Source organism: Cryptomeria japonica, chromosome 4, assembly GCF_030272615.1.
Source record: "Cryptomeria japonica chromosome 4, Sugi_1.0, whole genome shotgun sequence".
NCBI classification, from domain to species: Eukaryota; Viridiplantae; Streptophyta; class Pinopsida; order Cupressales; family Cupressaceae; genus Cryptomeria; species Cryptomeria japonica.
In genome coordinates, this window is record NC_081408.1 from 618,613,785 (window position 1) to 618,640,561 (window position 26,777).

Below are 26,777 nucleotides of genomic sequence, written 5' to 3' on the forward strand. Positions count from 1 at the left end.
GCAAAATCACACACATCTAATATGTCAAAGCCTTTGGGCTTTTGATGGACGGTGCCTATGGGCGCCCAAGGTGGGCCCATGCATGGGTGCGGATCCCAAGGCAACAGAGGAGGTGACTGAGCAGCGACCGGGTGGACCCCATGCAGGCGTGCTTCCCAAGGCAAACAGGCAAATTTTGCAGAGAAGGGCCGGCTTAACTAGTGAGCAGGTTGCAGAGGATCCAATGAAACGCATGATTTTGGAGCCCGAAGATGCCCGCCAGTTAACTTCTACGAAATAGTGAAAAGAGGTAAAGGTCATGCAGGTTCAAGCCGATCCGATAGTCCACGTGATTTCAGAGCATGAAGATGCACGTGAGTTAAAGGCTGCGAAATGGTGAAACGCGGAATGGCAAAAATGAGCAAAGTTAAAGAACATGCAGGTTTGATGAAGATCAAGGGCTCGCGCGATTTCATGGAGTGAAGATGCACGCCGGATAAAGGCCGCAAAATGGCGAAAGGAAGATTGTAGTCCGGGTCCCGATGAGGTGGCAGGTCTAGTCAGTGGTCCAGCAGGCGGGCCCCAGTGACGTGGCACCCAGTGGCGATGACGTGAACGACAAGCAAGCGGACACGTGGCGGAGTGACGAGGTGTCATCCTAGGTGGCATCTAGTCAACCCCATCAGTCAATCAGATCCTGCCATGTGGCAAAGCGTCAGGACCAAATGGGAGCAAAAATCAAAATTAAAAATCAGTTAAAGATATAGTTTCAACTATATTGAATAATTAAAAAATTTAAATGATGTGCACATATGAGGAATTAATTCGCTCATGGCTCCATTTTTGGTCAAAATGGAGAGTATTATATGTTTCCGGAAAGCTCTCAGAATGGGGAATCCAATTATGTAATCAATTCTGACAAAGATCAAATATTTCGAGAGCAGTTTCCATGAGAGTGAAATTCAGTTAGAGAGGAGACACTTGGCAATTTCAGTTGCAGATTTGATTTTCTTCCCTCTCCTTCTTATTCCCAATTCTTCTCATTTATAAGGGTTCCAGAAATTTGGAGAATGGCTCCATATTTTCATGGCTTCCAATTCTGATTTTTCTTCAAGATTGTACAGAGCAGGGCTTTCCTTTCAATAATGGAGTTCAATTCTTTTCTATAGATGTTCTTAGTTGTAGGTTCTTGTGTATGTAAAGCATGTACAAATTCACATAGAATTTGTCTCTTGATTTGTATTTTCATTATATTCAAATTAGATCCTCAAGGAGGTAGTTGTGATTGTCTGCAGGGATTCTTCAAGGAAGAATTTAAATTCTGTAATAAATCATGATTAATGGAATATAGTTTCTGGATTTGATATTTTATGTGAGTGAGTTGAGTAATGCATTTATGCAAAGCATTAAATGCAGGAATACTTAAGAATGAAAAAGCATTTGCAGTATAAGTTTTCATCTATAGTTTGATTTTTGACTCTGTTGCCCTTGGATAAGGCACTGATCTTCCAATTAAGGGGGTTCTCAAACCAATTTAAAATCCAATCAGAATATCTTTAGTGTATGTTATGTTTTGAAATGTTTCATCTATCTCATGCTCAAGCATAGTTGAGTTTTATGTGTAGATCTAGCCCATCTGCAATAAACTACTTGTTTTGGAGCCCTGGTGAGATCTATCTGTTTATGTTGATGTTGTCATAGGTTTGTAATAGGTTTAATTCTAAGCATAAAAGGTATACCCGCCTAGGTTTTGTAGAGCCTAGAGAGTAGAAGGATTTATATCCTTGTCATGTTGTCCAAACCCTGAGGTTCTTCATAGATTTTATTGGCTACTTCATAGATCGATTGCAGGTGTTCTTGGGTTATCACTTTTGGTGAACAACAGGCTCGAAATCCCATAGTGGTTTTTCCCTATTTGGGTTTCCACATTAAATCTGGTGTTATGAGGTTTATGATGTTTATATGCTTTTGAGTTTGCATGTTTAACAGTTTTGTTATATTACTAAAGTATATGTTACCGAGGTTGAATCTGATGTTTTTATGGAAGATTAAGTTTGTATGATTCACCCACCCCCCCTCTCATCTTATTGGCTATTGGATCTGTACTTACATTTAGTATCAGAACTATCAATTGGTATCAGAGCTTTGGACTCCAGAAGAAAAGTTTAAAGGCACTTGAGTTAAAGATCCAAAGATGTATAAGAGGGATGCATTGAAGCTGAACAAGTCAAGTTTCTCTACATGGCAGAAAAGGATGAAGCTGCATCTATCAGGAGTTGGAGAATATGTTGTATACTATCTGGAGAATGATTTTGTTACACCAAGCACCTATCCATTGACTATGGAAGAGATAAAGGCAAAGCAAGAACATATTCAAGCAATGATTGAAATAACATCTGCATTGACCGATTCAGAGTTTAATGATCTAGAAGGCTGCAATGATGCAAAGGCTATGTGGGATAAGCTCATATCAGTATATGGAGGAGATGAACATGTTCAAAGAGCAAAAGTAGATAGTCTAAGAGGACAACTTGAATCTATGAGGATGAATGAAGGTGAGAACATAACCCAATACAGTAGAAGACTAAAGGAGATTGTCAATCAAATCAAAGGAGTAGGTGGAACTATTGAAGAAAATGATATAACAAGTAAGTTGCTAAGAACCCTTCTACCAGCTTATGCAATCCAAGTCTTTGCAATCAATGAATTGAGGTGTGTACCTAATATGCCAGTTTCTTTAGATGCTACTATTGGTACCTAATAAAGTTGAATCTGCATTTAGTTCTTTTCATCTTGATGACTCTAATGATTTCAATGAAAGAAAGTATAAGCACTCTGAAGGAGATCACAATGGAGCAAGTGAAAGATTTCGTAAGAACATGGAAGAAGTACACAAACTGTATGAGGAAATCAGAAAGCAAGAAGAGTTTGAAGCACTATTAGCCAAAAGATTATCAAGAGGCAAAGGTAAGTATAAAGGAAAACTACCTTTGAAATGTTTCAATTGTGATAAGATAGGACATATGGCTTCTAACTGTCCTGACAAAGATTCTACTGAAAAGAGAGATTGCCGAGATGACAGACAGAAAGATAATCATTACAGAGGACACCGAGACTTCAGAAGAAGAGATAGAAAGACATGTTTAATAGCCGATGAGGAATCCAATGATGATAAATCAGATGAAACTGATATAGAGGAAGTAGTTTATGTGGCTATCAAAGATGGATCAAATGAAGAAAGGTATGAAGAAAAAGCCCTAATATCTCACACAAACACTAATGATTCTTGGATCATAGATAGTGGATGCTCATATCATATGACAAGAGATAAACACAAGTTTGTTATATTAGAAGATTGTGATGGAGGCTATGTTAGATTTGGTAATGATGCACCATGTCCAGTGAAAGATAAAGGATCTATAACACTTCTTGACAATGCAAGATGCAATGATGTTTATTGGGTTGAAGTTTTGAAATACAATTTGTTGAGTGTAGCACAGCTAAACAACATAGGTTACCAAATAGAATTTCAGAAAGGAATTGTCAAAGTTCATGACAAAAATGGAAAATTAGCTGCTACCATGACACAAATAAAAGGTAACACATTTCACCTTGACTCAACTCGTAACAAGTGTTTGTTTGCAAAGATAGATGATACCCGGTTATGGCATAAAAGGTTTTGTCATGTAAATTTTGATAATCTGATCAAAATAAGAAAGAAGCACCGAGTAAGAGGTCTACCGAGTTTTGAAAAACCTGAGAATGCTATGTGTCGAGGATGCCAGATGGGTAAGATGTAAAGATCAAGCTTTACAAGTAAGTCTTACACTTCTAAGGGAATTTTAGATCTAGTGCACACTGGCCTTTGTAGTCCTATGAAAGTTCAAAGTTATTATGGTGATAAATATTTCATATTATTTGTGGATGAATATTCAAGGATGATGTCAATACTGTTTTTAAAAGAAAAATCAGAAGCTTTTCGAATGTTTAAATAGTACAAGGCAAGAGTTGAAAATGAAACAGGAAGACAACTGAAATGTCTTAGATCAGATAGAGGAGAGTTCACATCTAATGAATTCAACTTATTTTGCAATGATCATGGTATTAAAAGACAAGTCTCTACACCGAGAACTCCAGAGCAGAATGGAATAGCTGAGAGAAGAAATAGATCTATTGTGGATTGTGCTAGAACACTGATGATTGAAAAGAAGGTGCCACAAACATTTTGGAGAGAAGCAATAAGCACAACAGTTTACACCTTGAACCGAGTACAATTGAAGAAAGGTACTTTGAAGACACCATATGAAATATGGTATGATAAGAAACCTAATATAAGTTATTTTAAAATCTTTGGAAGTAGATGCTATGTTCACAAAGATGATAGAAATGGCAAGTTTGATCAGAAAAGTGAAGAAGGAACATTTCTAGGTTATTCTTCTAGAAGCAAAGCATTTAAATATCTGATCAAATCATCTAACAAAATAGTAGAAAGTGCAAATATGAAAATTGATGAATTTGCAGAAAGAAAGGATGAAGGAAATTCCAAGGAACCAGAAAACTATGATGAATTTGTCTATGTTCAACCGAGAAGTCTTACCGAGAAGAGTGTTGAAGAAAATGAAGAGAATATCCAGTTACCGAGTGATGAAGAAGATCATACATAGCCTACCGAGCCTGTATTAGCCAAGTATGTTAGAAGACATCATGCACCAAGTCAGATTATAGGAGATAAGGATGATCCAGTGATGACAAGGAACAAACTGAGACAAAACACATGTTTGATATCTGAATTTGAACTGAGAATAGTGAAAGAGGAATTTAACAGTGAAGATTGGATAAATGTTATGACAAAAGAGATTGTTCAAATCAAGAAGAATGACACGTGGACACTAATCCCAAGACCAAAGGACAAAAATGTAATTGGTACAGAGAGGTCATTCGAAACAAAGCAAGACTAGTTTGCAAAGGTTATCCTCAAGAAGAAGGAAATGATTATGGTGAAACTTTTGCACTTGTTGCTAGACTTGAAGGAGTAAGAACATTGTTGGCATATGCTGCTTTCAAAAACTTCAAGGTATATCAAATGGATGTCAAATCTGCTTTTCTAAATGGAATATTAGAAGAAGAAGTTTTTATTGAACAACTTGAAGGATTTGTTGAAGACAATAATATGGTTTGAAACAAGCACCTAGAGCATGGTATGAAAGATTGCACTGTTATTTGATAAATATTGGTTTTATAGGGACAAGTGAGAACATCAATATGTACATGAAGAATGATGAAAATGGAATACTGATCTCAGCCATATTTGTTGATGATATTATATTTTGTGGAAATGACTCTTTATGCAAGAACTTTGGAAATGAGATGAGCAAAGAATTTGAGATGTCATTAATCGGTGAGATAAAGTATTTTATAGGTTTATAGATACTACAAATGAAAAATGATATTTTCATTACTCAATCCAAGTACATAAAGGAAATCTTGAAGAAATTTGGAATGGAGGATTCAAAACCAATAAGTACTCATATGACTACCATTCGTAAATTATCAAAGAATGATGAATCTGCATCTGTTGATGAGACACTTTACCAATCCATGATTGGAAAACTACAATATGTTGCTCACAGCAGACCAGACATAGCACATGCAATAGGTATAGTTGCAAGATTCTTTGCAGATCTTAAGGAAACACACATGACATCAATCAAAAGAATTTTTAGATACTTGAAAGGCATTGAGGATTATGGCTTAGTATATCAGAAAGGAAATGATTTTGATTTAAAAGTTTATACTAATGCTGATTGGGCAGGCAACATTGATGATAGAAAAAGCACAAGTGGAGGAGCTTTCTTTTTAGGAGAAAGACTAGGGAGTTGGCTTAGCAAGAAACAAGGATGTGTTTCACAATCAACAACAGAAGCTGATTACATTGCTGCAACATTGAATTGTATCAACATTGCGTGGATCAAACAACTGTTGGAAGGTATAAATGAGAAAGTTACCGAGCCAGTAACCATATTCTATGACAATACTAGTGCCATTAATATTTCAAAGAATCCTGTTATGCACTCTAAGACAAAGCACATCTCTATCAAATATCATTATCTTAGAGAAGAAGCTCAAGAGAAGAAAGTGGTGTTGGAGTATGTTAGCACAAAGGAACAAATAGCAGATATCTTCACCAAGCTACTACCAAGGGACACTTTTGAATATCTCATAAGTAAGTTAGAGGTCCTACCCCTATCTTCTACTCATTGACCGAGTTCGATGAAAGCATCAATCTGATGACTCTATAGAATATCTTTTAGGAGTTGATATTGCATTACACAATTTAGGATGTTTTCTAAAGGTGTACAGGAAATATTATAGGAAACAATACAGGGAACAAGAATTGAAGACAAAATGTTCTAACCGAGACTGAATTGTCACATTACAGCAGGAATTCACTTCATACAGGAAGAAATTATGTTTTAGTTCTTTACTTTTTGGCATTGTTGTCAAAGGGGGAGAAGACCAATTTAAGGAGAAGAAAACTGAGAAGACTACAGATTGGAAAGAAGACTAAAAAAAAAAAGGAGAAGTCTAATGTATGGGGGAGAGCATTTCAGTATTTCAAAATCACAGCAATCCGAATCTTTTAAGGTCAAATCAATTGGTTTTTCCATCAATGCCAAAGGGGGAGATTGTTAGCAATATTGCATTATAACAGACAATGAAAGATTGTTGCCATTTCAATAAGGATATTGAGAAAGTTGTTGATGATTATGGATATAACTGATTAAGGATGTTTACTGTCTTGATATTATTATTTTGTCATTGATGTCAAGAAATTGATTTTCTAATTCAGTATGATGTTGCCATATCTTGAGAAGTATGATTTGAAGAATATAAAGATGTCAGTAAAAGACACAGGAAAGATTATGATGAATAAGAAGATGAATAAGGTATTCAATGGGCAACTATTACCGAGTCAGACAGTGATGAGATCATGATGTTTAGATTGTTTTAACATCATACATATGTTGTAAAGTGAAAGGTTAATACTATACTATGTTACCAAGCAAAGAACCTAGTCGGTAAACCCTAAGAAACCTAGTCGGTAAACCCTAAGGTTATCGCTATCGGTTAATGAAGATGGAATGTCTACCGAGTGAAATTTAGTATTTACCGAGTTATAACCGAGTTGTAACCGAGCTATAACAGAATGCATTAAATGATTACATGAGATATTTAATGAAGGAAGCTGATGAGCTGGAACTAATTAAATGATTGGTATGTCATGCATGAAGTTTGTTAATGAATCTAAGGCAATGGTAAGTCGGCATGAAGATCTACAACACAGATTGAACCACAATACCTTGGCACAAATTCCAACAAATATGTGCAAGTTCCTAGGTGGGGTAAAACATTTTCAGATCAAAAGATGCATTGAAGTTGGACAAGATTGAAGATCTGATGGCTATGATTGATCATGGGAAATGTGATTAAGGAGATTAAGCGGTTAGCTAATTGTTTATAAATAGGAAACTGTTGATAAACAATGCATGCGAGCAAGTGTATGCACAGGGATGCTACATAGTGATTACCAAGAACAGAAGCTTGAAGACCTATTTGAATAATAGAGTATAGAAGCCCAATAGATGGACAAGATTAGTTCTATGTCTAGATTGTTTTGAGCAAATAAGAATCTGTTTTAGCATTTTAGATGTAAAGTTGCAGATAGATTTTTATTACTGTTATTTTGTGAAAGTGACAGAAAATCTCTTAACCAAGTGGACTTAACAGTCTTATTTGTAAAACCCTTTAGCAAGGTGACATTCTGATTGAGTGTTTGAAATCCTTTAACAAGGTCACTTCTAACAAGGTGAAGATCCTAACAGATCTGAGGGAAATCCCTTAACTGGGTCACATCTAGCAATGTGTTTGTAATCTTTAACAAGATTTGCTTTTAACCGAGCATACTCTAGAAGAGTATATTTCTTAGTGGGTTCGAAATCCCATAGTGGTTTTTCCCTATTTGGGTTTCCACTTTACATCTAGTGTTATGAGGTTTATGATGTTTATATGCTTTTGAGTTTGCATGTTTAACAGCTTTGTTATATTACTAAAGTATATGTTACCAAGGTTGAATCTGATGTTTTTATGGAAGATTAAGTTTGTATGATTCACCCCCCCTCTCATCTTATTGGCTATTGGATCTGTACTTACATTTAGTATCAGAACTATCACAGTCCCATCATTGAATTTCCCCCTTCTCCTATGTCTTCTGGTTTTCAACCAGGTGAGACCATTCAACATGAATTGGAAAAGTTAAAACAAGCTCAAGCCTTGTTTGCAAATAAATATGAAGAAAAGGTAAAGGCCACAATTTTGAGTTTTGCTGATACAGTAGGAGCCCCCATTGTGCACACTAACATGAAAAGAATTTTGGATATTTTGAGTGAGTTGAATGAAGACAAGGCTACTTTGGAGCTAATTTTGAATAAGTGGATGCCTAGAGAAGTGGATCTAGAACTTATGCGTGCATCCCATGATGAGGTAGGATCTGATGCCATTATTAAATCCACATGTGAGTTAGCAAAAAGCATGACCAAGTTAGCAGAAGGAAGAGCTGGTGTAGAGAGAAAAGCCAACTTGTACAGGAAGGAATCTACTGAACATAAGTTTGAACTATTTCCTGGGGGTTTTGTTAGTCCAAATCAGTTGAAGGACAAACAAGTATGGCTTGATGAGCCAGGAGCTAACTTATCTCTAAGGGTGAATTAAATCATCAATACAAATGACACGTCTTTGTTTGTCAAGACAATTGAAGAAATGGAGAAGATAAAGTCACATTACGATTTTTTGGAATCAGAGGTTAAGAATGTGAGAAACTCTTGGAAAAGGTTAGTTAAGTTGAAAGAAAAAATTGTGAGCTTCTCATGGCCTGTTGATGACGTGTTCCAAGAGTGGACAAGAAAATATGCGGTACAAGAAGCAAAGGTTCAACAAGATGCTGCAACATAATAACCAACTAAAAGGCCGCTAGGATTGAAAGTGACTTGTAACTTCTTTTTGAAAAAAATTGCGGTTGTAACAAACTATTCTTAGGAATGTCTAAAGCTTGTATGCATCCATATTGTTATAAATGGATACCAGGACTTAAGAAGAGGGGATCACAAGAATTTGTAAAGGAATTCTATTGAAATATATCTAGGTTTTTTTTTAGTTCTCTCAAAGATTACCTTGAGTCATGTAAAATTTTCAAAGAATGAATATGAATATACAGATCAAAGTTTTAGGCCTAAATCTTCTTTGTCTTCTGGCGTGCATTCATTAGTTTGCTGGTTTCATTTGGATAATTTAGGGTTATTCAAATGAGCATGGATTGTAAGGCAATCTTATAGATATATTTCTAGCTTTTCTCTTCAGGAGAGGGATTAAATATGGGTGAAATATTTCTGTCAGTAGATCAATTGTTTGTTGCTTTGAATTTGATGAATTGTTTTAGTTTAAAGGGAAATAACCTATGTATATGCTAGGCATGTATGGGGTTCATGAAGGCTGAAGTGATGAAATGTATGAGAATGTTCAGTTTTGAAAACTCTTGCTTGATTTAGGTGACTCTGTAGCCTGGATAAGGCACTGATATTAGTTATGGAATTCTTTCTATCTTTCTTGAGGATCAATATTGAAAATGAACATAAGTTTTCCTTTAATGTTTTAGTTTCATTGAAGTGATGAAATCCATAGGTTTTTAGCATTGGTTTACGATGAATATCAATTTAAAAGTGTAAAAGTATTCACAAAAGGTATATCCACTTGAGTTTTGGATAAGTTCAAAGTGTAGAAGGTTTTGTTGAAACCTTGTTATATGTTAGTCTGGAATTCTATTTTCTTAGTGTCCTCTTCATATGCAAATAGAGTTATTAAATTTTCTTACAGGGAGGAATAGGAGGGAATCAAAATTTGAGAACAACATAACCAATTGTTAATTGTGTATTTATCTATAATAATAAATTAATTAGCGAGTCAAAATAAATCACTTAAGTATTTTGCCTTCACACATTTTCTGTCATAGAAATCAACAAGTACACCACTCTTTTTACTTTTATATATTATGTCATAGAAATCAACAAGTACAACACTCTTTTTACTTTTATATATTGAATCAACCACTTAATTGCCAAGAATAAATCAACAATGCTAATAGACCAAACTGTTCCGAAAACAAAACAGTAACAGCTCTAAGCAAACAACAAAATTACAAACACAACTAAACTAAATAATGCTATAACTTAACTTGCATATGAATATAAAAACATGGATGTACTAATGTCATGCCCAACTTTTGGGCACAAACGGAATAATTTTTTTTAAAAAAAACTTAACTTAGAATGACTAACTTAATTAAAATAATGCAAACTAGTTTGATCTTAACTATGTTTTGAGTGAATCAAACAATAAAATTAATTAGGTGACAAATAATCTAAATTATACGCAAGCTAATATTTCCCCAAAAGAGTTATCACTAATCTTCCATTAATAAATAATTAAACTCTCTTAGCAATTAATCTCAAACTTAATATATAATCTCTAAATTAATTGATCAATAATCTCTTATAGTTCTTTAATTATTGAGAGTCTAAAATTAATTGTCCTAGTTATTAGATTTAACAACCCTATTAAATAAAATCTCCATAAATTAAAATACCTTATAATTTAAAATTTAAATGGGTCAACTTGACCCTACATATATCGTTTTATTTTTCCCAAGGGTTTATTCTACCCAAGAATTTTAAAATCTTTTTTTTAGAATGCATCTACATTCATTTAATAATTAAAAAAGCATTACCTAATTTACCAATAACTATTTGATTCCATATAAATATAGAATTTAATTACACACACACACACATACATATATATATATATAAAGATATTTCAAGGAGAAAGGTTGGAGGGGGTTTCTTTTCTTTATTTTATTAATTTACTTATAAAAGAATTCAACAAGGTCACAAACTAACCCTAACTTTTTTAAACATCCACCCCACACATATTTTATTCCAAAATCTATGTGTGTTTGCCCTAACCCAAAACTAGGGTTAGGGCTTGTGTGTTATAACATACACATATTTTTTTTTTTGAGTGTTGTGTGTATGTGTGAATGCAGGTCGAAGGATTGGGCGGCGGCCAAAGGAGGGAGCGGCAACTATGAAAGGGAGCGACGGAGAAATGGAGAACGACGGTGGAATGGTGATCGGCGGCGGGCGGGGGTTTCCCCTGGGCGCCACTATGTTTATCCACAGTGCGGTCAAGCGCCGTCCACTGTGGGTAAACACAGTGGCGGCTGGGAGCCACCACCACTATGGTTGCCCACAGTGGGGGACCCGGTGCCGTCCACTGTGGTTTCCCACAGTGGTGGCGCCGAGCCGTCCACTGTGGGTAGCCACAGTGGAGGCACTGTCGTGCCATCCTCTGTGTTCACAGAGGTTCGGCCTTCACCGAGCATGGTAAAATATTTTATTTATTTTATTTAAATTTTTTTTTTTTTTAAATTCGTTAACATACATATATATGTGTGTGTGTCTGTGTGTGTGTGTGTAAATATACATGTTTACATCTATATTTTTTTTATAAGAAATATATGCATTTCCAAAATAACATATTTAAATGCATAAGATATATATATATATATATATATATATATATATATATATATATATATATATATATATATATATATATATTATTTACACACTTAAACATCCTATGATTTTTTTCTCCCTTTTTTTTATAACAAATCTTAATATACATGCAGAAATGAATACTATTAGCTACAGCAAGGAGATGGGTGAAACAAATATAATTTTTCTTTTGTTTTCTAAGAGGCTAAAAAAAAATAAAAGTGTTTTATATTCTGCGACTATTATTATTTCTTTAAAAAAAAAAAAAACTTTAAACAATAACATGAATATAATCCTTCCTGGTCTAACAAAATATGACTAAAACTAAATGCTAACACTCTCTCTCTTTTTTTTTTTAAATAAAATAGGCTACTACAATAGGAATTATTTTCTGCAGTAAATAAAAGATTAAAAAAAAAACAGATTTATTTTATTTGCAGCAGCACAATATAAACATAAATGAACACGCAATAATAGATTTAATTTATTTCCAGCAGCATAAATAAACATAGGTGAACATGTAATAATAGAATTAATTTATTTGCAGAATAAACATAAATACAACAACTTTTTTTTTTTTTTTTTTAAATGAAGATTTAAATACAAGTTAATATATTTCATTTTCCCTTTTTGCAAAACTACCCAAATTAGGAGAAATACATTTTTTTAGCAAATTTAAAAACAAGTAATAATAATACAAATGGGTTTGAAAACCCAACTAATATATCCCTTCCATAGGAATATGAATAAAATAAATACACTTCTTTTCTTTTAGAAATTAAATACAACAATAGCTCTTTTTTTTTTGCTACAAATTAAATACATTCTTTTTCTTGAATTATTTCTGCAACTTAGAATAGCAACTAATCCCTTTATCCTTTCTTTTTCATCCCAAGCAACCTGCAATAAAAATACAACCTGACCATGAAGAGCTCACCTCCCAGCCTAGGCTTACTAGAAGCCACCCCCGAGCTTGGAGAACCAAGTAATAGATGGGTCACAAATAAACAAACAACACAACAACAAAAGCAAACACTCAACATGCATTTTCCCATCCCAAACTACACTCACCACAACTTGTGATGATCTTTCCACGGGTGGAAGTGGACCAAGTACCATTGGGGAGATTGCAAGCATAATACAACTCAAGCCACCTCATGGCAAAAACAAAATACAACAAATTTCATCTCCACACCTTATACCCCCCAAAGGCATAAAAGCCATATTTTCTCCCCTTATGACCCCCAAATGCATACACAAGGCTATGCAGCAAGGGTCACAAAGGACACCCTTGAGATCACTCTCCATAAGGAGAGCCTCTCACCCAAGGCTGGCATACTTCTTCCACTCCAAGACCATCCTACTCCCCCAACAGTAGGAGGCCTTGGACACTCCCAAAACAAGAACACATAAACAAAGAACAAGGAAATGAAAATTTACATTTTTCTCCTACAAAACAATTTACATATACACATCTCCTCATACAAGCATTTCTTTATTTCAAAAACAACATAAACAACATAAACAAAAGGAAGTAAAACCAACCTTAATCTGCCAATAGGTATGTTAGACTTAGTTGGAGATGAGCTGCCCAAATCCACACAAACTTTCCACCAACACTTCACCAAAATTCTATCCTACAACTAAATTTCAAAAATTGCATAATCTCCAACAATGGAGAGTGGGTGATTACTCACTAAGTCCCTAATCCTTGCCTAAGAAGGCCTTTCACACACTTCTCAACCCCTTGGATAAGGTGAGAGTTCCCATTGGTTGCTCTTCCCAACCTCTTACATATTACTAAAACTGGAAAGGGAAAAGGTGAGAGAGGATGGGGAAGAGAGTTTGACATCAAAAGGAAAGGTTGTCTATCTTAGGAGGAACCTTCTAAGTTGAATTTTCACTCACCTTGGGAAAACCACTTTTTGAGGTGACTAAACAGTCACATGGGAGTAGTCACATGTTTCAAAATACCCCTAACCCATATGTATACCCTTTGGACCTTTGGAAAAGCCCTAAAACTGACCCTAGGAGTCCATTTGACCCCTTAGAAACCCAACTGAAATTAACCTACGGGTCAAACCTGAGTTGACCACTCCCAAGACTCCCTACCCAAGGGAAATTTGGGACCACACTCATGTGTTTGAATGGCTTTGGTAGAAACAAAACTCCCTCCAAGAGACAAGTCAAAATCAATGACACTAATCATCACATGTGTCAAGTGACACAATAAAATACAATATAAAAATCACACATGGAATTTGTCTCTTGTAGGTTTACACAATTAAATAAAATCAAATTAATATGCATGCATCATTTACTTTCACGAATAAAATACATTACAAACGAGGTGTTGTCTCGCCAAATAGACAACCCCTGGCTTAACAAACGTACATTGGTCTAGGTTTGGTTCTCCATATTAATTCCATGGTCACATGGATAATTTTCCTGCACATCTCAATTAACACATTAGTAATTCCAAATAATCACAATTATATATAATTAAATACATGGATTTCATTGCACATCAAACACTCATACATTTGGCAATAATTATTCAATATCCCATTCATTCAAATTCGATTGCACATAAGCAATTATCATAATTCTCAAAATTGAACCATTCATAAAATAAGCATCATTTTTCTATCATCAAAATGAAGTCCTGCAATTCCAATACTGACATTCACCATTTCAAAGTAATTCTATTCTAGCAACATATAAAGTTTCCTAATCATAATGCATAAAATGAAGCATCAATATACGTCAATGTGATCCAAATCATGGAATCATATAGGTTCTAAATCTATAAAGCATAAAATAAAGCATCCATAATAGTCTCAATATGCAAATAACTGAAAATGTCAAGCTGAGTCGGGGTAGGGCCGCACACCCTCCCCCTCTAGGCATGAACTTCCTCCTAGAGTTCATCAAAAAGGTGGGGGTACTGTGATCTCATACGTGCTGCATCCTCCCATGAGGCTGTGACCTCAACATAGCAATCCCACTGGACCCTAACCTAGTCCAACTCTCGACCTCGAAGGCCCAGCATCCGGCGTGCCAAAATGCGAATGGGCTCCAAAGCTAGTTGCCCGTCTGACTCCACCTGCACGGCATCCCAATCTAGAATATGAGACTCATCATAGATATACTTCTTCAAAACTGAAACATGAAACACTTTGTGGATGCGTGACAGGCTAGGTGGCAATGCTAAACGGTAGGCAGCTGGTCCTATCCTCTCAAGGATCTCAAATGGTCCTACAAATCAAGGTGCGAGCTTAGAACCCTTTCCATATCGGATTGGACTCTTATGTTGTCACACTCTCAAGAAGACTCTGTCTCCAACCAAGTAGCTACGATCTATCCTCTTCGCATCTGCATATTTCTTCTGTCTATGATATGCCTCTCTAAGACGCTACCTAATCAAATCCACCTACTGCTCCATATCCTGAACTATCTCAGGACCAATAGCAACTATGTCCTCTATGCAGTCCCAACTCAACGGTGTCCTACAAGGTCTGCCATATAATGCCTGATAGGGTGGCATCCCCAAAGATGTGTGATGCCCATTGTTATAGGCAAACTCCACTAAGGGAAGGTACTCTTCCCATCTGGTCTGGTGATCCATGACATACATGCGAAGCATATCCTCTAACACCTGATTAACCCTCTCTGTCTGGCCATCCGTTTCTGAATGATAGGCTATACTGAAATTGAGCTTGGTACCCATAGCTGCCTGTAGTGCCTTCCAAAAGGAAGAAGTGAAAAGGGAATCCCTATCAGAAATGATCTTGTGTGGAACGCCATGAAGTCTGACAATGTCTCGCAAAAACACTTGTGCTACTGCTGGTGTTGTGAAGGTGGTACGAACTGGTGAAAAGTGGGCCACTTTGGTCAACTTGTCAACTGTCACCAAAATGGCATCATGGCAATGAGATGACATGGGGAGACCAATGATGAAATCCATGGATATAGTATCCCACTTCCACTCTGGTATAGCATGAGATTGGAGCAATCCACCTGGATGCTGGTGTTCTGCCTTGACTCTCTGACACTCGAGGCATTGGGCTACCAACTCAGCAATAAGCTGTCGCATTCCTAGCCAATGGTATAATTCCCTCAAGTGTGCATGCATCTTCTTAACCCCAGGATGTGCTTCATAAGGAGCTCTAAGAGCCTCTATGATAATGAACTCCCGCAATCCCTCAGAAGAAGGTACATAGATGCGCCCTTTATGGCATAATAAACCATCGGACTCTAAGGAATAATCCACATATTTCCCTTCTAAAGTTTCCTAAGATCGTATAGCCTGGCAAACCTCTAAATACCATCCGTCCTCTGGCAACTGCTGCATGATCCGATCTCTCAAATCTGTGCTCATAGATATGGTGTATATCTCGTGACGTCTCCTACTCAAAGCATCTGCAACTACTTTTTCTTTCCCTTTGATGTAGTGAACGTCAAAATCATACTCGCACAAGAATTCCATCCATCTCCTCTGACGTGCATTAAGATTTGGCTGAGTGAATATGTACTGAAGGCTCTAATCGTCTGAGTGCAACTCAAAATGATGACCCAAAAGGAAATGTCTCCACCTCACAAGTGCATGCACTACTACTGCAAGCTCAAAGTCATGAGTAGGGTAATTAAGCTCGTGAGTCTTGAGTTTCCTAGACTCAAAAGCTATAGCTCTGCCACCCTGCATAAGGACTGCTCCTAAGCCCTCTAGGGAAGCATCTGTGCAAACCATGAAATCAATTGAAGGATCTGGTACTACAAGGATAGGTGCGGTAGTAAGTGCCTTTTTAAGTTCCTGAAAGGCCTTCTCGCACTTCTCCGTCCACTCAAATTTCTTCCCTTTGCGCTGAAGAGAAGTAATAGGATGAGCGACTCTAGAGAATCCCTCAACAAAATGTCGATAATAACTTGCTAAGCCCATGAAGCTCCTGACCTCTGTCACACTGGTTGGCGCTGGCCAATCCATAATGGCTCTGATCTTTGATGGGTCTACTGAGATCCCATCACCGGATATAACATGACCAAGGTACTTGATCTCTGTTCTAAAGAAAGCACACTTTGACAAATTGCCATACAACTGATTATCCCTCAAACACTACAAAACCTGTCTCAGGTGCTCCTCATGTTCCTCCTCATTTTGTGACTATATCAATATGTCGTCGAGAAACACAATCACAAAACGGTCGAGGAATGTGTGGAATACTCCATTCATGAGACTCATGAACACTACTGGGGCATTCGTAAGACCGAATGGGACCACGGTGAACTCATAGTGGCCATATCTAGTGCGAAATGCGGTCTTGTGGATATCGCTATCCACTATCCTCAATTGATGGTACCCTGACTTTAAATCAATCTTGGAAAATACTTTGGCACTCTGAAGTTGGTCGAATAAATCGTCGATCCTGGGCAACGGATAACGGTTCTTGATGGCTACTTTGTTCAACTAGCGGTAATCCATGCATAATCGGAGGGATCCATCCTTCTTCTTCACGAAGATGACTGGTGCACCCCAAGGGGATACACTAGGGCGAATGTGGCCCTTCTCTAGGAGTTCCTCAAGCTGCATCTTGAGCTCATTAAGCTCATTTGTGGTCATCCTATATGGTGCTCTTGAAACTGGTTCGGCTCCTGGAACAAGGTCTATATGAAAATCAATCTCTCTATAGGGCAACATACCGGGTAACTCTGAAGGAAATACGTTTGAAAATCCCTTAAGGATAGGATGGTCATCAATAGATGGTTCCTTTCCCTCTTCTTCTTCTCTATCACTAATAGTGATGACAAATAACTGACACCCCTTTTGCATGCTTCGCTTAAGCTGCATGACGGAGATCATACGAAGAGACACGGGTCTCTGAATTCCAGTGATCACTATGGGAGAACCACGATCATCCTCACACTCGATCCTTTTCAGGCGACAATCCATCTTAGCTCTGTGGGCATAAAGCCAATCCATGCCAAGTACGATGCCATATGATCCAAGTGGTGTAACTCTAAGGTCTACTAAGGTGGTGATATTACCAATCTGAAGCTGACAACCCCTAACCTCTGATTCCACTGACACTCTAGCCCCTGAAGCTAATTCCACTTCCCAACTGACCTCTTGTCTAATTGCCACTAGCCTGCAATGCTCCACAACCAATGGAGATATAAAAGAGTCAGTAGCTCCTGAATCAAATAATATAGATATACTGCTACCTCTGATCATACCTGCTACCTCAATAACCGTGGCCTGATGCTCTGCCTGGCAGTTGTCAACCGCTGCGAAGACCCTATGGGACTTGCCCATATCCCCAACTGTCGGCTCTGATGCTGCCATCCTCTGATTTCCTGCCATCTGACCCTGAGGACACTCTCTCGCCATGTGTCCCATGGCTCCACATGTGAAGCAAGCGCCACGTGCCTGAAACTGCACTCCCTGTGGTCTAGAGAAAGACTGTCCCCCTATCCTGCTAGAACCACTATACCCACCCCTGGAGGACTGCTGAGTCCTCGTCGGAGGTGTGTAAGGAGCTCGAGATCTCTGATCTCGCCTCTGACCCTGTGACTGCCACTGCTTGGGCTTCGCGCCCTGCTGACTCTGCGGAGGCCTTTGTCTTTGGTTTTGCTATGACTGCTGCGAAGGAGGGGGTTTGGAGAACTCCGATGTGTGTCTGTTGTTACCCTTCCAATGGGGTTTCTGAAACCCGCAAGTCTGTGGTGTAGGGTTACGGTTCTGGAACTGATCCCTTGAGTCCAGGGGTCTGACCTGAATCTCCTCTGCTATCAAAGCCTTCTCCATGGCAACCCGAAGGCTCCCTGGAGCGGCCATCCTCACTAGTCTTGCTATGCCGGAATTTAACCCTCTGATAAAACAGTTGACGAGAAGCTTCTTGTCTTTCAGGTAGTCTATGTACGGTAAGAGTTCAAAGAACTTGTTCTCGTACTAGGTCACTGAAAGACCCTTCTGCTGGAGGTCATGAAATTCATCCACCCTACACTGTCTGAAATACTCTGATAAGTACCTTTCCTTGAATCTTTTTGTGAAAATCTCCCAAGTGAGGGTTTCTATCTCTAAGCCACACTTATATTCTTCTTGTCTCCACCATGTGGAGGCTTTTCCTCTCAATAGGTGGACCGCTGCACATGCTTTTAGATTGCTCTCATAAGAATGCAATGCAAAGCACCTATCTAGGCTTAAAAGCCATGCCTCTGCTTCTACCTCGTCGGTAGATCCCCCAAAAGATGGTGGTTGAAGACGCATAACCTCTTTGATTAGATCCCCTGGATCCCGACGTGCCCTCTCATAATACACTGGTGCCACAATTAGAGGTGGTGCTGGTAGGTGAATGGACCCAGGCTCATGCCCAGCCTGACTCTCTACGGGATTAGGAGGTGGACTCCTACTCCGTTCCCATTCTACTGTTCTACGGCTTCCTGAGTTCTGGTTCTCAACATTATGATCTATTGCCGGAAGCCTATCCTGAACTATGTCAATCAAGTTCTGTAGAGCTACCAAGATGTCTCGGTTTGGGTCAACTGATCGTTCGGGAGGGGCTTCTGGGTTCACTTCCGGAACCGATTCCTCCCTATTGACCTCTTCGCGTGCCATGCGTTCATGCCTAGGGCCTCTACCACGTTTGCAAGTTTGTCGCGTAGTTGGAGGCATCCTTTTTAAGAAAATAAAATAAAATGAAATAAATAAATATTTTAGGAGAAATATTTTAGCTAATTTAAAAATAAATATAATAAAAATAATTATAATTTAATTAATTAAATAATTATAGCGAAACGTAATAGAGTAAGGTTCCTAGTGTTGGTAACCTTGCTCTGATACCAAAATGTCATGCCCAACTTTTGGGCACAAACGGAATAATTTAAAAAAAAAAAAAACTTAACTTAGAACGGCTAACTTAATTAAAATAATGCAAACTAGTTTGATCTTAACTATGTTTTGAGTGAATCAAACAATTAAATTAATTAGGCGATAAATAATCTAAATTATACGCGAGCTAATATTTTCCCAAAAGAGTTATCACTAATCTTCCATTAATAAATAATTAAACTCTCTTAGCAATTAATCTCAAACTTAATATATAATCTCTAAATTAATTGATCAATAATCTCTTATAGTTCTTTAATTACTGAGGGTCTAAAATTAATTGTCCTAGTTATTAGATTTAACAACCTTATTAAATAAAATCTCCATAAATTAAAATACCTTATAATTTAAAATTTAAATGGGCCAACTTGACCCTACATATATCATTTTATTTTTCCCAAGGGTTTATTCTACCCAAGAATTTTAAAATCTTCTTTTTAGAATGCATCTACATTCATTTAATAATTAAAAAAGCATTACCTAATTTACCAATAACTATTTGATTCCATATAAATATAGAATTTAATTACACACACACACACACACATATATATATATAAAGATATTTCAAGGAGAAAGTGGGGGGGGGGTTTCTTTTCTTTATTTTATTAATTTACTTATAAAAGAATTCAACAAGGTCACAAACTAACCCTAACTTTTTAAAACATCCACCCCACACATATTTTATTCTAAAATCTATGTGTGTTTGCCCTAACCCGAAACTAGGGTTAGGGCTTGTGTGTTATAACATACACATATATCTTTTTTTTTAGTGTTGTGTGTGTGTGAATGCAGATCGAAGGATTTGGCAGCGGCCAAAGGAGGGAGCGACAACCATGAAAGGGAGCGGCGGAGAAATGGAGAACGATGGTGGAATGGTGATCGGCGGCAGGCGGGGGTTTCCCCCGGGCACCACTGTGTTTATCCACAGTGCGGCCGAGCGCCGTCCACTATGGATAAACACAGTGGTGGCCGGGAGCCACCACCACTATGGTTGCCCATAGTGGGGAACCCGGTGCCATCCACTGTGGTTTCCAACAGTGGCGGCGTCGAGTCGTCCACTATGGGTAGCCACAGTGGAGGCACTGCCGTGCCGTCCTCTGTGTTCACAGAGGTTCGGCCTTCACTGAGCATGGTAAAAAATATATATATATATATTTTTATTTAAAATATTATTTTTTAAAGAAAATTCGTTAACATACATATATATGTGTATGTGTGTGTGTGTAAATATACATGTTTACATCTATATTTTTTTTATAAGAAATATATGCATTTCTAAAATAACATATATATATATATATATATATATATATATATATATATATATATATATATATTTTACACACTTAAACATCCTATGATTTTTTTCTCCCTTTTTTTTTATAACAAATCTTAATATACATGCAAAAATGAATACTATTAGCTACAACAAGGAGATGGGTGAAACAAATATAATTTTTCTTTTGTTTTCTAAGAGGCTAAAAAAAAGTAGAAGTGTTTTATATTATGCAACTATTATTATTTCTTTTAAAAAAAAAAAAACTTATAACAATAACATGAATATAATCTTTCCTGGTCTAACAAAATATGACTAAAACTAAATGCTAAACCTCTTTTTCTTTTTTTTCAAAATAAAATAGGCTACTACAATAGGAATTATTTTCTGCAGTAAATAAAAGATTAAAAAAAAAACAGATTTATTTTATTTGCAGCAGCACAATATAAACATAAATGAACACGCAATAATAGATTTAATTTATTTCCAGCAGCATAAATGAACATAGGTGAACATGTAATAACAGAATTAATTTATTTACAGAATAAACATAAATGCAACAACTTTATTTATTTTTATTGTTTTTTAAAATGAAGATTTAAATACAAGTTAATATATTTCATTTCCCTTTTTGCAAAACTACCCAAATTAGGAGAAATGCATTTCTTTAGCAAATTTAAAAACAAGTAATAATAATACAAATGGGTTTGAAGACCCAACTAATATTTCCCTTCCAAATGAATGTGAATAAAATAAATAAACTTCTTTTCTTTTGGAAATTAAATACAACAATAGCTCTTTTTTTTTGCTACAAATTAAATACATTCTTTTTCTTGAACTATTTCTGCAACTTAGAACAGCAACTAATCCCTTTATCCTTTCTTTTCCATCCTAAGCAACCTGCAATAAAAATACAACCTGACCATGGAGAGTTCACCTCCCAGCCTAGGCTTACTAGAAGCCACCCCCGAGCTTGGAGAACCAAGTACTAGACGGGTCACAAACAAACAAACAACACAACAACAAAAGCAAACACTCAACATGCATTTTCCCATCCCAAGCTACACTCTCACCACAACTTGTAATGATCTTTCCACAGGTGGAAGTGGACCAAGTACCATTGGGGAGATTGCAAGCATAATACAACTCAAGCCACCTCATGGCAAAAACAAAATACAACAAATTTCATCTCCACACCTTATGCCCCCAAAAGGCATAAAAGCCATATTTTCTCCCCTTATGACCCCCAAATGCATACACAAAGCTATGCAGCAAGGGTCACAAAGGACACCCTTAAGATCACTCTCCATAAGGAGAGCCTCTCACCCAAGGCTGACATACTTCTTCCACCCCGAGACCATCCTACTCCCCCAACAGTAGGAGCCCTTGGACACTCCCAAAAAAAGAACACATAAACAAAGAACAAGGAAATGAAAATTTACATTTTTCTCCTACAAAACAATTTACATATACACATCTCCTCATACAAGCATTTCTTTCTTTCAAAAACAACTTAAACAACATAAACAAAAGGAAATAAAACCAACCTTAATCTGCCAATAGGTATGTTAGACTTAGTTGGAGATGAGCTGCCCAAATCCACACAAACTTTCCACCAACACTTCACCAAAATTCTATCCTACAACTAAATTTCAAAAATTGCATAATCTCCAACAATGGAGAGTGGGTGATTACTCACTAAGTCCCTAATCCTTTCCTAAGAAGGCCTCTCACACACTTCTCAACCCCTTGGGTAAGGTGAGAGTTCCCATTGGTTGCTCTTCCCAACTTCTTACATATTACTAAAACTGGAAAGGGAAAAGGTGAGAGAGGATGGGGAAGAGAGTTTGACATCAAAAGGAAAGGTTGTCTATCCTAGGAGGAACCTTCTAAGTTGAATTTTCGCTCACCTTGGGAAAACCACTTTTTGAGGTGACTAAACAGTCACATGGGAGTAGTCACATGTTTCAAAATACCCTTAACCCATAAGTATACCCTTTGGACCTTTGGAAAAGCCCTAAAACTGACCCTAGGAGTCCATTTGACCCCTTAGAAACCCCACTGAAGTTAACCTACGGGTCAAACCTGAGTTGACCACTCCCAAGACTCCCTACCCAAGGCAAATTTGGGACCACACTCATGTGTTTGAATGGCTTTGGTAGAAACAAAACTCCCTCCAAGAGACAAGTCGAAATCAATGACACTAATCATCACATGTCAAGTGACACAATAAAATACAATATAAAAATCACACATGGAATTTGTCTCTTGTAGGTTTACACAATTAAATAAAATCAAATTAACACGCATGCATCATTTACTTTCACGAATAAAATACATTACAAACGAGGTGTCGTCTCTTCAAATAGACAACCCCTGGCTTAACAAACGTACATTGGTCTAGGTTTGGTTCTCCATATTAATTTCATGGTCACATGGATAATTTTCCTGCGCATCTCAATTAACACATTAGTAATTCCAAATAATCACAATTATATATAATTAAATACATGGATTTCATTGCACATCAAACACTCATACATTTGGCAATAATTATTCAATATCCCATTCATTCAAATTTGATTCCACATAAGCAATTATCATAATTCTCAAAATTGAACCATTCATAAAATAAACATCATTTTTCTATCATCAAAATGAAGTCCTGCAATTCTAATAATGACATTCACCATTTCAAAGTAATTCTATTCTAGCAATATATAAAGTTTCCTAATCATAATGCATAAAATGAAGCATCAATATATGTCAATGTGATTCAAATCATGGAATCATATAGGTTCTAAATTCATAAAGCATAAAATAAAGCATCCATAATAGTCTCAATATGCAAATAACTGAAAATGTCAAGCTTAGTCGAGGTAGGGCCTCACATCTAAACTGTACACTAAACTGTACAAGCATACGCTGTACCAAACTGTACAAACATAATAAGCTGAAAGACAGCTCAAAGTACCATTTTTTATTTATATGCCACTTTTAGAATGGTGCTCTGGATAAATAAGTTACTTCTAATGTTCCAAACTTATATATCCCTGAAATGATGTTTCTTATAACGTAAAGGTTTTTTAGTGGATCATTAAATGATAAATGGTACACATTAAATACATACAAGACGTGTCAGCAAACCATGTCCACTCATTGAAGAAATAAAATGGCTAAGAGGCCACTAATTTTAAACAATGTTGTTTTCAATTTTAAAAATTTATTTTTGCTGAGTTGTGGTGTTCAATTCTTCATTCATCTGTTGCCCAAGCTTTACTTAAAAGACTTTCAATTAAATAACCATTTATGATTTGCATAATAATAAATTTGTTATTCAGAGAATATTTAAGAATGGACAGATAAGATAAGGATTGATATAAACGTACTCACATGGGTAGCTGGGGTTGGGATTACGTTTTCCAACCATTCAAGGACTGAGGACCGCTGCCTGCTGTGGAGCCCGAAAAGGCATTGAATGCTTACTGAGAACTCATCATGTATACAGAGCTAATGTTCCATTTCCCATTACAGGTGATAGACAGAGCAAAACTTTAAGAAAAAATGGACGTTAAAGTCACAGATTCAGTACTTGTTAAGCCTGTAAAATCCACTCCACATCACAAACTGTGGGTCTCCAATATAGATTTAGTTATGGTTAGATTCCATTCTGCAATTGCTTATATTTACAGAAGCCCTCCCAATGGAGATTCCGATCATGTGGCTGAAATACTGAGAGATGCGCTTTCTAAGGTGTTGGTGGATTTTTATCCACTGGCGGGCAGATTGATTCTGGACGCCTCTGGTAGAATTGCTGTTGACTGTAATGGCGAGGGCGCTCTATTTGTGGAAGCAGAGACCGACTTTACAATCGATGATTTTGGGGATTTCACCTCCCCTTCACAACTCACCACTTTGGTTCCCTCTGCTACTTACGAGAATGGCTTCACTACATTTCCTCTGCTTATGGTTCAGGTAAATTCTATTAACCTGCTCTAGTATTTTGTTCTCTGTACATTATTTGTATGTACTTGTTTCTGCGTATCCTATTTTATTTATTTTATGCATTCTTTAATTAATTATATTAATTTGTTCTACTACTATAAATATGTTCTTTTCACATTATTATAAACCATCCCACTATCCCTTTCTTTTTCTTTTTAGGGCTTTTTGGGTTTGCTTATTTTATTTTGTCAATTTTAGATTCAAGTTTCTATTGGATTTGGATTTTTAAGAATTGTTTGTGCATCAAGCTTGTTGTCAATTTTAGATTCAGGTTTCTAAGAATTAGTAGAACGAGGTTTATTGTAATCGGCTTCTTGTCACTTTTCAATTTTTTTTAAATTTATATAATCATTTAATCAGATAGATATTTAAGTAAAATAATCTGAGTGCTCAATTGATTTCAGTCTTTCTAAAATAGCAAAGGAATTGCAGGTAACCAAGTTCAAATGTGGAGGGGTGGCTTTAGGAACGGGGATACAACATATCTTATCAGATGGTACATCTTCTCTACATTTTGTTAACAGCTGGTGTGATGTAGCTCGTGGATTGCAGTTACATTTGCTTCCTCAAATAGATCGGACACCACTTCGAGCTCGAGATCCTCCCAGGGTGAGCTTTTCTCACGAAGAATTTGTACCACCTCCAACCCTTCTCCACCAAGAAAATCATATTCTGCAAGAAGAGTCAAATAAGGTCTTATTTGGAAGGTTCAATCTTAGTAAAGAGCAAGTTAAATCCATAAAAGATAAGGCAAGCGAGAACCCTCTTAACAAGACTTACTCCACCTACGTAAGCCTGGCAGCCCATATTTGGAAATGTTGTACCACAGCGCGAGGTTTACTAGAAAAGCAGAGATGCAAACTCTACATTCCTGTAGATGGGAGAGACCGTCTGTGTAAACCACCATTGCCTCGTGGGTATTTTGGCAATGCCATTTTTATGGCCACCCCAATAGAGACCGCAGGAGAAATTGTCTCCAATCCTTTGTGGTACAGCGCTGGAAAAATTCAGGAGTCGATAGGGAAGATGGATGATGAATATCTACGGTCTGGGTTGGACTTCCTGGAGTCACAACCAGATTTGAATGCTTTTGTGAGAAGCAGGAATGTATTTAATTGCCCTAATATGGTTATCAATAGTTGGACGTCTTTGCCATTTTATGATGCAGATTTTGGTTGGGGAAGGCCAACTATGCTGGGACCTGCGGAAAATCCTCCAGACGGACTCTGCCGCATTTTGCCAATCCCTACAAATGATGGGAGTGTGTCCGTTTGCCTGGGATTACTGAATGATCATCTGGTTAAATTTGGCAAGCTACTTTATGAGTTTTAAAAGATAAGATGTAAAAGATTTTAAATTCACTACTATAAAATTTGGCTACTACCTGTTATTTGATATTTTAATTTTGAAAAAAATTGATTTCGGTTATCTGGCTGGATGAGTTCCTTTTAGTTCTTTTCAGAAGATTAATAGGGTTGGCAAATGTTTTTTCTTTTTATGTTTTTCGGCTAATAAATATGATATGAATTGATAATTGTTATTATTTCTTGATCTAATTTATAGATACGTTCCTTATTGCATACAGTTGGGAATCAAAATTCTTAGATTTATTCTAAGATTGGCTTAGCATGCTGTACAGTAGATGTTGAGGTTGGCCGAATTACTGATGACCTTCACTCCCTCCCTTCCGAGTGCTGCCTGACCGTAAAAGACAGAGAATCTGTATTTGTTTGTATACCCTGTAGATGAAAAGATCTAATTCAGTACTAATATTTTTAAACATTTTCCTATATATTTTCATAGTAAAACATTCTATTGATACCTATTAAGAAATATGACGAGTATGAACAAATTTTAAAGAAAGTAAAAGGCATGAACACCTTGACACATCAATTACACAAGGGTACTTTGGACTACAGTAGCAGTAGCGTTACTATGATATAAAATAGAATGTCCCTACTGA

At 36.8% G+C, this 26,777-nt stretch overlaps 1 protein-coding gene across 1 annotated transcript; it reads left to right on the top strand.

Annotated features, from left to right (window-relative positions):
* The first annotated feature begins 24,208 nt into the window (after positions 1 to 24,208).
* On the top strand, positions 24,209 to 26,220 carry LOC131050104 (shikimate O-hydroxycinnamoyltransferase-like). The gene is made up of 2 exons (XM_057984254.2): positions 24,209 to 24,784; positions 25,247 to 26,220. The coding sequence occupies exons 1-2, from the start codon at positions 24,374 to 24,376 to the stop codon at positions 26,144 to 26,146; spliced, it is 1,311 nt and encodes a 436-aa protein (XP_057840237.1). The 5' UTR covers positions 24,209 to 24,373; the 3' UTR covers positions 26,147 to 26,220.
* The last annotated feature ends 557 nt before the right edge of the window (positions 26,221 to 26,777 follow it).